The sequence below is a fragment of the Podarcis liolepis genome (genome assembly GCF_965112155.1).
Source record: "Podarcis liolepis genome assembly, chromosome: 17".
Taxonomy (NCBI): Eukaryota; Metazoa; Chordata; class Lepidosauria; order Squamata; family Lacertidae; genus Podarcis; species Podarcis liolepis.
In genome coordinates, this window is record NC_139571.1 from 19,368,401 (window position 1) to 19,381,310 (window position 12,910).

Below are 12,910 nucleotides of genomic sequence, written 5' to 3' on the forward strand. Positions count from 1 at the left end.
CTCTAAGGTGCAGAGGAAGAAGAAACGACAGTGTCCCTGAACAGACCCAAAGTACATTTCTCTCACGACTGAGCAACTGCAATGAGTCCCCATTTGGGGAGGAACAATGAGCAGATCAGAGGGTCATGTTTCGAGATGGTCTTCTCTTCTTTGAGAAATCAAACACCAGCTGTACTTAATTCCTTAAAAACATAATCTGCATGTTGTTCAGTCTCCCAAGCAAGATTTGACAAAATGGAGGAAGCCTGTTGTGCTCTAAACTATTCTTCACTTGCAGGGCACTGTGACTATTTTCGGGTGAGATTCAATCACACACTTGGAAAGTCAGGTTGTACGATTATAGCTGATTGGGAGGCCTTGCACACACACACACACACACACACACACACACACACTGCTAATCCCCCAAAAATCAGATAGGGAAAGAAATTGGCGAGTTAGATCATGTTTGCTTTGATACAAACAAATCAGAACGGAGGCTTGGAAATAGCCAACACCATCTCATCTCCCTGCAAGCAAATCAGGATGGGTTGTCCAGAAATACTCAAAGTATCCCGTCTGCATCTCCTTTCTCTCCTCTGACTCCCATAATGATGCGCTGCTTACTATAATGAAACTTCCAGCAGAGCAGGCAGGCAGGCAGGGAGATGTGTTGCAAAACATCTGTCAGTCTGCTATCATAGCCATATCTCTGAGGTTGGGCTTAGCAAATTCTCTCTTCTCCCCTCCTTCCCTTTCTTTCTTTCCAGAGATGCTGAAAAGGGGCATCTGTCCTGCAGTATTCTTGGCTGGCCTACATTCCAAGCTGACTCAGGGTTCTCTAGTCTCCAGTGGAAAGGTAACTGGGCTATAGGCTACAGTTCCTCTTCCTGGAAATTCCCCTTTAACACCCCCTGTTAGCTCAATAAAAGCAGTGTTTAAATAACCAAAGTGCCTTCATTGAACTATACTTGCCATTTCCCTCCCGCTTCTTAGTGAGATAAAATAGGGATAATTACAAAGAGGGATGAGCAGGTTTAATGAAAGCCAGTTTCTTTTTGGTATATTCCTGAAGCAGCAATCATCATCTGTTTGGCTTTTGAAGAGCAACAATTATAATCACTTAAAACCCCCAAGGGGAACAAAAATAGAATTTAGATTAGCATATAAAATATACAGCTGGATTGGGCAAGCTTGCAAAAAAAAAAAAATTAAAAACAAAAAATTTGGGAAGATCATTCTCATTTGAATGCTATTCAGTATCACAAGCAAAATGAGTTCGAGAGGATTTCACATGCATCTTTCTCCCTTTAATAATAAAAAAGGAGACAACATTTTGAATGATTTTCCTAAATAACAGGACATGCAAAGCAGCTGAGCTTAGAAAAGATACCCCAAGACAGCAAGGCTATATCAAAGTGACAGGATGTAGCTCAATGGCAAAGCACATAGTCTGTTGCAAAAGAGTCGCAAGTTCAATCTCAAGCGATTTCAGGTAAAGCAGGGACCCAGATGACCTAATCTGTACTACCATCATACAAATACATTTTTTAAATTAAGAAACGAGACCCCAAATGCATGTTTGGGCTGACCTAAAGGTGAATCTTGGGTCTGAAAAAGGTAAAGGCTACTGACATAGACATGACTCAACAAGGTGATGGTCTGACTCCATACAAGACAGCATCCTATGTCCTAAGTACAAACATCCCTGGGCGGATGTGCAGAATAAAAATTCTGGGCATAATTCTGGACGTATAGCAACCCTGATTTACTCAGAAGTAGAGGATACTATGACCAGTGGAGCTTACTCCAATAAAGTGTCTATCAGTGGGCAGCCTAAGTTTCTAACATCTTCTAAGGCGGTGGTTCCCAACTGGTGGTCCACGTATGCCGCAGGGCTGGTGGTCTGCACAGCGGTGGAGCAAGCCAATTGGGCGCCTGGGGCGGCGCATGTGCTCTGTGCCCAGAGGTGTGGCCAGCTACCTGTGGGGGGGGGGGTGAGCTGGGGCAGGACGCTCCGTGGGGCCTCTGAAGAGTCTGCCTGCCTCCTCCCACTCAGCCGCCCTACAGCTGGGGGGAGGCCGCAGGTGGACCGTTTAGGCAGCACAGAGCCTGTGCGCACCCAAGCCACCATGTCACTCCCAGGCCCCACGGGGAGTGACGCCCACCATTTTGTCACCCCCCTCAGTGGTGACACCTGGGGCGACCCACCCCCACTGCACCCCCTTCCTCCACCCCTGGGTCTGCATAACCCACCCAGGGGGTTCTGTAGCACCATTCACATAAAATCAACATTTCAAAAGTAGGGGGCCCATGGCTTGGCTTTTGAAAAATGGGGGGGGGGGGCGGCAGTACTTGGCAAACTGAGGCTCATGCATCGTAACTAAGAAGGCAATCATTAAGATGGTCTAGAGCAGGCATAGGCAACCTTTGGCCCTCCAGATGTTTTGGACTACAATTCCCATCATCCCTGACCACTGGTCCTGTTAGCTAGGGATCATGGGAGTTGTAGGCCAAAACATCTGGAGGGCCGAAGGTTGCCTAGAGACCAGGGTGGTGAGCGTTCTTTTTTTTTTTTTCCAGCTGCATTCGCTCGTGGGCAAACTTCTGATGGATACATGACAGGGGTACTTAGGGACAGAAGCGGGCAGGGTAACTGATGTGACACTTGCAGTAAGTGAACAAACGTATAGGTTGAGATCCTGTTGTGTTTAGGGGATCCTCTGTCTCATTGCACTGTTCTGTTTCGAGCAAACAACTGCATGGGAAAGATGCCGTGATAATTCAATAACTGAATGGCATTAGTTTGCAGTGAAAACTATGCAAACACACACACACACACACACACACACACACACACACAAAAACACACATTTTGCCTTTTTATAAAGTAAACAGTAATCAAAAAAGTTGTGTTTCAGAAAGCACTTAGCTGCCACTTCGCTTAACATTAAGGTCTTATTAAAAAGGGCACAGCAAGTTCCTTCTCCCTCTCCCTCTCCCCCCACCCTACGCACATACACACTTCTTTTCCTGGGCTCCCTTGGCCATCTGTTTCATATTTCACATGCACAGAACAATACGATGCACTGTAGCATGCAAAACCCCATCAATGCTTGCTCAGTTTAATGTGAAATCTAATTGCCTGCTTACTTAGAAACAAACCAACAAAAAGTGTGGGGAGGAATTAAGTGCAAGGACATCATATGCTGGTGGGCAGGGAAACTGAGAAAACTGGATATCCCTTTCCACAACATGTGTCCAAAACAGCATGGTTAGCATAGATGACCGGGCTTGTGCTTTCCTACATTAAAGACATCGCTGCATTCTTAGAATGCACCCGCCAGGACGTCAGAGCTGGGCATATTTTTAGAAGAAAATGCTTGACTTGCTAACAAATGGCAGTCAAAAATAGATTCACCCCTTCCCCTAAAGAAGCACAACATTCTTAACCAGCCACTCCTTCCGAAGTACAAGGACCCCGTTTTGCTGATTTGCCTCTTTTTTAGGGTCGCTAAAAAAATTAAAATACATGACCATGGGGCAAGACAGCTCCTGTATCTGCAAGAGTTGGGCATAAGAGAGCATTTAAGCAGCTTATTGTTGTGGGGTAGGGAAAGCTGTGCTTGCTGGAATCACTTCTTCGCACAATACCCACCTCCCTTGCTACCAGAAAGTTCAATGGAATTTACCCCTGCAGTGTGTATAGGTCTGCAGTCTAAGTTAATTTTGTTCCTGGTTCCAGAATCGGAGGCATTTAGGGGGGTGAGGAAAAAAATCCTGTTGTGAACTCACATGTGATGGAGTTGTCTACATTTGCCAGCCTGAGCTCCTTTTAGGAGAGAGGGTAGGGATGTATCAGAGGAGGGTGGGATATCAATTTAATAATGAACAAAGTGGGATGCCAAGTTGTCAGCCATCTCACTTCTTTTCAGGTAGACATGGCTAAGCATCTCACATATTTCTTTTTCTTCCATGCTGGCCATTGGATGTGTCAACTCATAGGCTCGACACCATGGGTAGGCAAACTAAGGCCCGGGGCCCGGATCTGGCCCAATTGCCTTCTAAATCCGGCCTGTGGACGGTCCTGGAATCAGTGTTTTTTTACACAAGTAGAATCTGTCCTTTTATTTAAAATGCATCTCTGAATTATTTGTGGGACCTGCCTGGTGTTTTTACACAAGTAGAATGTGTCCTTTTATTTAAAATGAATCTCTGGGTTATTTGTGGGACCTGCCTGGTGTTTTTACTTGAGTAGAGTATGTGCTTTTATTGAAAACGCATCTCTGGGTTATTTGTGGGGCATAGGAATTCATTCATTCCCCCCTCCCAAATATAGTCCGGCCCCCCACAAGTTCTGAGGGACAGTGGACCGGCCCCTGCTGAAAAAGTTTGATGACCCCTGCTCTACACACTGAGACCCCTGCTCTACACAAGCGTTGCACTTGGATTTTGCTTGTGGGCTTCTCACAAATATATTTGCTTTTTCATAGGCTGCCAAGCTAACATCAGTTCTCAAATATTATAACGAGCAGTTCTAACATCGACACTGCTGTCCCTTCCAGGATATGTGCATGGATCATTGGAAGGTGTAAGTATCTTTTGTCACGTTTCCTGTTGTAGGGGGCTCGACTCATGGCCCTAGAGGTCCCTTCCAACTCTATAATTCTATGATTCTGTGATGTGGTTGGCTACTATGAGATCAAGATGCTGGACTAGATGAGCTGGTGGTCTGGGCCAGCAGGTCTCTTATGTTCTTAAGGTCATTTACAATTTGCCAGAAGAGAGGAAACACAGCAACCATAAAAGAGGTCAAAGGACATAGCACATATTTGCTTGATATTTGCAAGTTCTAATTTATATGTATTGATGCCAATTTGGAAATTATTGCTATAATTTAAACAGAAATGCAATGCAGCTCGCCATAGTGAACTGCTGACTCGTGTTTCTGCTTGGTTTCCGAGTATGTTTCCGAGCACAATTCAAAGTGCCAGTGCTGACCTTTAAAGCCCTAAACGGCCTCGGCCCAGTAGACCTGAAGGAGCGTCTCCACCTCCATCGTTCTGCCTGGATACTGAGGTCCTCCTTCGAGGGCCTTCTGGTGGTTCCCTCACTGCGAAAAGCGAGGTTGCAGAGAACCAGGCAGAGGGCCTTCTCGGTGCTGGTCCCCGCCCTGTGGAACACCCTCCCTTCAGATGTCAAGGAGATAAATAACTATACAACTTTTAGAAGATATCTGAATGCAGCTCTGTATCAGAAAGCATTTAATGTCTGATTTTATATAAGCAGTAAGCCACTCAGAGTGGCTGGGACAACCCAACCAGATGGACGGGATACAAATAATAACATTAGTAGTAGTAGTAGTAGTAGTAGTAGTAGTAGTAGTAGTATAATTATTACTATGCCATTCAAAGTAAGAAAATCCCTTGTCTTAAAAAGAGGGGAGTGCGTTATCTGCCCTTTGCTGATAAACTCTGCTGATAATTTGTAGTTATTATGAAGCATGAAAGATTATTTATTCTTGAATGTATCAGAGGAGGAATGCTATACACACTTCAAGATGCTATTAGCCATGCAATAAGAAAAGACAGGCACAATATCGAAACCTTTGTCTTAACCCCCACCCCACTTACCAGGAACTCCAAGGGATGGAAAATAGGCATGAGTCACAGAAGCCCCACCTCTGAACACTACTTTCCCCTTCCCCTTCCCCTTCCGATTTTGTGGTTTATTTTATTTTATTGACAAAGTAATAATAAAAAAATAAAAATAAAAATGTGCAGCCTACCCCTGAGACCATTCCATTGTAACTATCCAACCTCTTGCGATGGTTTGACCCGTTTCCATTTTAACAATACAAATTCTACAAATACCTGCCATATCTCCTGTGAACACTACTTCCCCACTCAAAACCAGAGCCCCACACAACTTATTTAAAGTTGCTGCTGTTTTTTTAAAAAAGTCAGATGATCATATCACTGATCTCTCCTACATGGTAGAATGCCTCTTCTGAGTTCTGTATGCCTTTGCAAACAGGAAACCAAAGAGCTGTGTTTATACATTTCCTGTAAATGGAACAGGAACAAATTTCTCGAAAGAATTACATACTTTGAGCATGGCATCCTGTAATGCAGGGCTGAGAACCTTGTTGCCCTCTACATGATGCTGGATGCCCAGCCAGCCCCAGCCAACATTGCCAACAGTTGTAGACTTAATCTTTGCATTCCATTGCCATTTACCCACAACATTTACATTCCCCAACACCACCACATTAACATTCACATATGTGTGTGTATGTGTGTGCAACACCCCCAACAACTGAAGATCACACTCCATACACCTGATGAAGTGGGCTCTAGTCCACAAAAGCTTAAATAACAATCAAATGTGTTAGTTGTTTTTATTTTTGGTATGTATTTTCCACTTTATTCATAACACTAATCTAGATCATCAAGACATGGCAACATTTCTACGTTCCCTAAGTCAATGAAAAAACTGAAATAACGCAGTCTCCTTAAGCTTCTCTTCTTCACTTGTGCTTTTTAGGTGGGAGGGGAGGGTTTTGAAAAAGAAATTTTAGAAAGATGCAACCATACCCTTTTTGTGTGTTTCTGCTGCTCATTTTGGCTGCCCAAGCATCTGTTAGGAGCATAGAGCTGGTTTTTCTTTCTGGTTGGTGAGTTGCTCTCCTGGGTACTGAAACGCCTTTTTGTGTGACTGCCGCACAGGTGTAATTGCAACACTTGCACAATTCTGCAAACCTCCCATTTTTGGACATGATAAATCACACAAATCTCACACTCCTTTTACAAAAAATCATAAAAAAGGATTTCACAGTTTGCTTGTCACTTCCTCCTCAAGAAATAATTTCCCCCCCTCCACAATGAGTGTGCCATTTTGTTCTGTTTTGGCACATGCAGAATAAGGGTAAATTTGGGTTCCTTTCCCACACTGTTGTATAAGAAATTTCTACAGCTAGGGATCATCTCAGGGATAGCTTCCCACACCATGATTGCCATGTAACACCAAGGGACGCCCTTCCCCATCTGACCTCCCCTTAACAGTATATTGAAGCTTTTGTATTTTGAGATAGCAAGACGCATTCCCCAAATCTTGCAAAACTTGCACGAACAGGAGAATAGCTTCCTACTTACTGACCAACTACCATCAACATCTCAACTAACATCCCAATACTGGCTCAAGAGAGCTTGGTCCGAGAGGAAGGACCTCCTTGAGGTTTCGTTAGTAGTTACTGACAAAAACCTCATCCGCAGTTCATATTGCCATCACTTGTAAACACTATTTGTTGTTCCAAAACCAAACAACGCCCTCTTTCTTTGTCAGGTCAGTACAGTGGTACCTCTGGTTACGAATGCTTCTGGTTACAAATGCTTCGGGTTATGAGCTCCGATATCCGGAAGTAGCTGCTCCTGGTTGCGAACTTTGCCCCAGGATGCAAACAGAAATCATGCATTTCCGGCGCACACGCACTGGGAGACCCCATTAGCGAAAGCGTGCCTCAGGATAAGAACAGTTTCAGCTTAAGAACGGACCTCCGGAACAAATTAAGTTCATAACCAGAGGTACCACTGTAGATGCTAACAAGAAGTGGAGACATATACAATGCAGTCTGATGTGCTCCTCACATGTGCTTCCTGTCTTGCAATAATCACAAGGAGTATATTGCCTTAGGAGTATATGTGTATACTAAACATGTACAGTGGTACTTTGGTTTGCATACATCTTGGTTTGCATACTTTTTGGATTACAAACACATCAAACCCGGAAGTGCGTGTCCCGGTTTGCAACCTTGTTTTGGATTACAACCCATTTATTTTTTTTGGATTATAAACAATTTTTGGGGGGAGGCCTCATTGGTGAAAGCGCTTTGGGTTACAAGCTGTTTTGGTTTACAAATGGAGTTCCAGAATGGATTATGGTTGTAAACCAAGGTACCATTGTATACTAGATTTTCTGCTCCAGAAAAACTACTCCAGGGACAATAATAATAATTATTTTATTGTTTCTAACTCTGGACATTCTTGCAACAGAATATTAAAAACACGATAAAACATCAAGCAATGCAGAGTGTTCAGTTTGGGGGCAAAGTTCATCTTGGACCAATTAAGAGGTTTTCTGATGGATAAGGAGGTGTGATCATTGTCAAGGCCAGATGGCAGACCTTTCATGCAAACCTCATCCCTTTCCAGCACTTTCTGGGCCTACTTTGGACACACCTGCCCCTTTTAAAGGAAAACAATGATAACCAATTTTTTGGCGGCAACTCTGGCTTACATAGGGTGGTATTCCGAGCAGACCTCTTGAAATTTATAAGCCTAACATTACTTAGGACCTACTCTTGAGTAAAACTGAAGACCACTCATATGTGCCTTCTGTAAAATGGAATCAAAGGTATTTAGAATTTTTCAGCATAACACTATTTGATTTCTTTTTTCCAGCGAGGAGCACAGTGGTCTGTTTTTGAGTTGACTTCATTTAGAATATAGGGCGATACAACTTCCCAAACAGAGCCAGTCCAGCCATGAGGCAAAGTGAGGAGACTGCCTCAGCCAGCAGGATCTACAGCGGCAGCAGATCTGGCCTGCAATGACTGCATCAATTACAGCTGCTGAAAAAATAATAATAGCAGCAACAGGATGCAATCTGAAACCAGAGTCCAGCTTCCAGCTTCTTGCAACCTGCCTCCATTGCGGTCAGCGGGAGGTGGGTAATTGCAGCCAAATTTCTCAGAGAATCAGTACTTGAAATGGTGAATTTTGGCCTTAAAGTATCAATTACCTAGATGCATAAAGATGCAACAAAAGGAACAAGGCACTGAACTAACTTCTTCTTAAGATGGTGTTTCTCAGCTGCTTTGAATATGTCCCTCTTTCTAAACTGATATAATAATAATAATAATAATAATAATAATAATAATAATAATAATAATTTATTTGTACCTCACCCATCTAGCTGGGTTTCCCCAGCCACTCTGGGCGGCTTCCACAAAGACCAAAAGTACACAAAAATGTCACACATTAAAAACTTCCCTGAACAGGGCTGCCTTAAGATGTCTTCTGAATGTCAGGTAGTTGTTTATCGCTTCTATATTTCGGGTGGCCAATGTTTCAAAACCAAGCCCGTCTCCTATGCTTTTTCTCATCATCTTGATACACACACACACACTGAGAGATGGTAAACATGGTCCTAATGTTGACCCCCGTTTCATAATAAAAGTGTAGCTGGAGAAGCTGCCAATCATCCAGAAAGATAGCTAGCCTAGCTTTCTCTTGAGTTTTTTTACAGCAGCTGGATCTGCTTTTTTGAAGCATGGGCATCAGTCTTATCTTTCCTAAAATATGCACTTTCAGCTGCTATTAAAGGCGCGGGAGCTAATAAAAACAGTGAGCCGGGAGAAACGAGATGATTGGCTGCACATCAAACATAACAGCCAGCATCAGCCAATCTGGTGCTCGCCAGATGTGGCTGGACTCCAACTCCCATCAGCCCCCGCCAGCGTGGCCAAAGGTCAGCAACATCTGGAGGGCACCAGATTGGCTACCCCTGATGCAGACAAACTGCTCCTCTTGAAAGACCCCGCCCCCGATACAACTATTAAGGCAGAGCAGCCCTGGGATCCTTTCCGACGCCTCCCCTCCCCATTTAATAAGACCACAATTTATCCACCGGACTGCAAGGCGAGGATGCAAGTTTAGATGTTGCTTCCCTGTCTCATGCTTGGGGACTTTTCCTTCCCTCCGCCTTTCAGCGGTCGTGGAAGCCTACTAGGCAGCAGGTCTACTCGGGAGTAAGGCCCACTGAGTCCAATGGGATGCGTCGGGTTGCAGCTCGAGTGAGAAGCTGCGTGGTATTTAGGTAATGCCTTTGGTGTGCGTGTCAATTTCTCTCTAGCGCTGAGCTAATGCCAGTTGATGGATGGGAGAGTTAAACACACACACAGACCAGACGTGCAAGCGAGAAGACGGGTCTAGTTTTTGAATGGGAGACGGAGTTCCATTGTTCTTGGGCGGTGCTAGTTATGACTGGACTCTGTTCTCTCTGGGGCAGAATTCAGAACACAATCCTCAGGTTGTGGGTCTGATTCTGGACTGAACAGAGACATACACAGAGATATGCAATACATATATCGTATATGCAAAGATATATATATATATTTGCACATATATTTTGCAAATATTTATGCAAAATCCTTTGGCAGGCAGGCAGACTGATTTTACAGCCTTTGCCTTGCTTCGCAAGAAACAGCTGAAGTTTTCCCCAGTATCGCTTTCTGTGCACTTTAAAAGAGCTTGGGTGGTTATTCTGAAGCAGTCCCACCCCCCAAAGCCTCTCTTACTCCCCCCCCCCCCCGCTCTCCCAAGAAAACACGATCCGTGGTTCTCTAATGCAAAAGCAAAGAGAGAGAGAGAGAAACTGTAATAATAAAAGGGCACTTACCATTGCAAGCTCATAATGCTTTGTCACAACCTTTACATAAAAGAAGTCTTAAGAATTTTCTAAGCGCCCGATGCTGGGTGTACCATATGGGTAAGTAGGGAGGAGAGACCAGCACTTGAAAGTCAATTCTATAATCATCTCCAAAACAAAAGGAGAGATGGGTGACCAATCAGAAAGGAAGCAGCAGACCACCCCTCTTCTTTCTCCTCCCCCCCACCCCCCCAAAAAAAAGACCAGCCAGAAAGCATTGGGGAGACAGATCCAAGCGATTATCATCGGGAGAGCGCCTGGTTTTGAAGAATGATAATGAGAGAGAGAGAGAGAGAGAGAGAGAGAGAGAGAGAGAGAGAGAGAGAGAGAGTATCCAAAGACAGAAGAGCGGGGTGGGAATAGTCTTCAGCAACTGAAAGCCCATTTCGGTTCACTATCTCTGCTGTAGATTTCCGGTGATGGATGGTTTTCCTTCAATGAAACCCTTTCTGAAGGCAGGCAGACAAGAGGACGTCCACCCTTTTCTCTCTGTGCGTAAAAAGCATACACTCCACTTAACTGTGGTGTTTTGAAATGCCACTCTCACATTTTTTTGACGTATACTTTTTTTTAAAAGTGTATCCCTAAAAATGTAATGTTTAAACGAGATATATACATGTGTTGGAGACACATGAATCATGCAGGTTTGAGCCTGGTTAACCAGGAGTAGTTATCACTTGATGGCTGCAGCATCTTCAATATACCACTTCAAGTGCAGGGTTTCTTGGCAGGCTCTGTTCAGATATTCATCTGTCAGTGGTCATGCAATGGTTCACACATTCTCCATGCTTAACCCACCCACTTTCAATGCACTCTGAGCTTCATCCCAACACTTGTGATGTCATAGGTAAAGGTAAAGGGACCCCTGACCATTAGGTCCAGGCATGACCGACTCTGGGGTTGCGGTGCTCATCTCGCTTTATTGGCCGAGGGAGCCGGTGTACAGCATGACTAAGCCGTTTCTGGCGACCCAGAGCAGCGCACGGAAACACCGTTTACCTTCCCGCTGGAGCAGTACCTATTTATCTACTTGCACTGGTGTGCTTTTGAACTGCTAGGTGGGCAGGAGCTGGGACCGAACAACGGGAGCTCACCGTCACAGGGATTTGAATCGCCGACCTTCTGATCAGCAAGCCCTAGGCTCTGTGGTTTAACCCGCAGCGCCACCCGCGTCCCTTCCATGCCCAAATTCCTTGGCTTTTGTAGGTTGTACTGTTTCATTTGCCCTTGTCTTCTGCTATCTGTTCAGCTAGTTCTCCATTGGCAACCCCTCCTTCCCTCAACAATTCAAGCTGAAGGTACACAGCAAAAATATTTTATTATGTAGACTGGGGTGGAGAACCCCAGGTCCAGGGGCCAAACTTCAGACACTCCAGGCTTTCCTTGAGTCCTTTGGCCTGAGAGAAATCTGTCCGTGAGCTGTGACGATGCCTCTCTTGTTTGCCTGGAATGAGGGAGGTGCTTGAGAGGGTTAGTCTACAACAGGGTTCATCATCCTTTTTCAGCCGTGGGCCGGTCCACTGTCCCTCAGACCATGCGGGGGGGGGGAGCAGACTATATTTTGAAAATAATAAGAAGAATGAATGAATTCCTATGCCCCACAAATAACCCAGAGATGCATTTTAAATAAAAGCACACATTCTACTCATGTAAAAACACTCTGATTCCTGGACCGTCTGAGGGCCGGATTGAGAAGGCGATTGGGCCGCATCCGGCCCCTGGGCCTTAGGTTGCCTACCCTTGGTCTACAAAGTCTGACTATAGGCTAGAATGTAGAATGGTCTGTGTCACATCCATTGCTCCACCCACATTTGCCTCTGGCTCCGCCCATCACCACCTAGGGGCTCCCCATGAGACACTGCTGCCCTCAGACTGCTGAAGAAGGTTCTCCATATTTGATGCAGACCAGGTCATAAGTGTATCTTGTTGAAAATAACCATCATACAGATAAAGCAGAGCAAAATGAAATTAAATCTGACAACGGGCTGAAATAAGGCCTTCTAGGAAGCACAGCGGACTTAATTCTAGATCGGAGAGCCTTTCCAACGTTATGTAAGGGCTAAATGCCAGTGCTCCGTGATTAATCGTTTTAACTACAGCGAAGCTCAATAGGAATTACTGATTAAAGAATGAAATGTTTATAACAATCAATGATTAGTCCCAAACCATTTTATGAACCCCCATCAATGAAAATTGCAGCTATTAAATGGATTGCAGTCAACCGAAGGACAAAGAGGAGAATGAAAATAGTATTTTCCCTCACAGGGCTATATCAACATTTGGTCCCCAAATCACTCCCCCCCCCATTTATCAATCTGTACAGTTCTAAATATTAGAGCTTTCTGGGGGAGGCTTGGTTGTAGGGAACATATCTGATATAGTCTTGCTCATTTGCCTTTAGTCACACACCCCCCCTCCCCAAGGTACCAGTCATCTTCTATAA

The 12,910-nt window shown here is 44.6% G+C and overlaps 1 protein-coding gene across 5 annotated transcripts in view; it reads right to left on the minus strand.

The window, feature by feature from the left end:
• Positions 1–10,555, minus strand: part of ELAVL2 (ELAV like RNA binding protein 2) — a 155,489-nt gene extending 144,934 nt beyond the window's left edge. For 3 of the 5 annotated variants that reach the window (XM_083482325.1, XM_083482324.1, XM_083482313.1), the window contains exon 1: positions 10,438–10,555. In XM_083482325.1, the coding sequence (XP_083338451.1) occupies positions 10,438–10,451 (14 nt within the window). In that variant the 5' untranslated portion in view covers positions 10,452–10,555. The remainder of the gene's footprint in view (positions 1–10,437) is intronic. The other 2 variants (XM_083482317.1, XM_083482306.1) reach the window with 1 other exon arrangement.
• Positions 10,556–12,910: the final 2,355 nt, after the last annotated feature.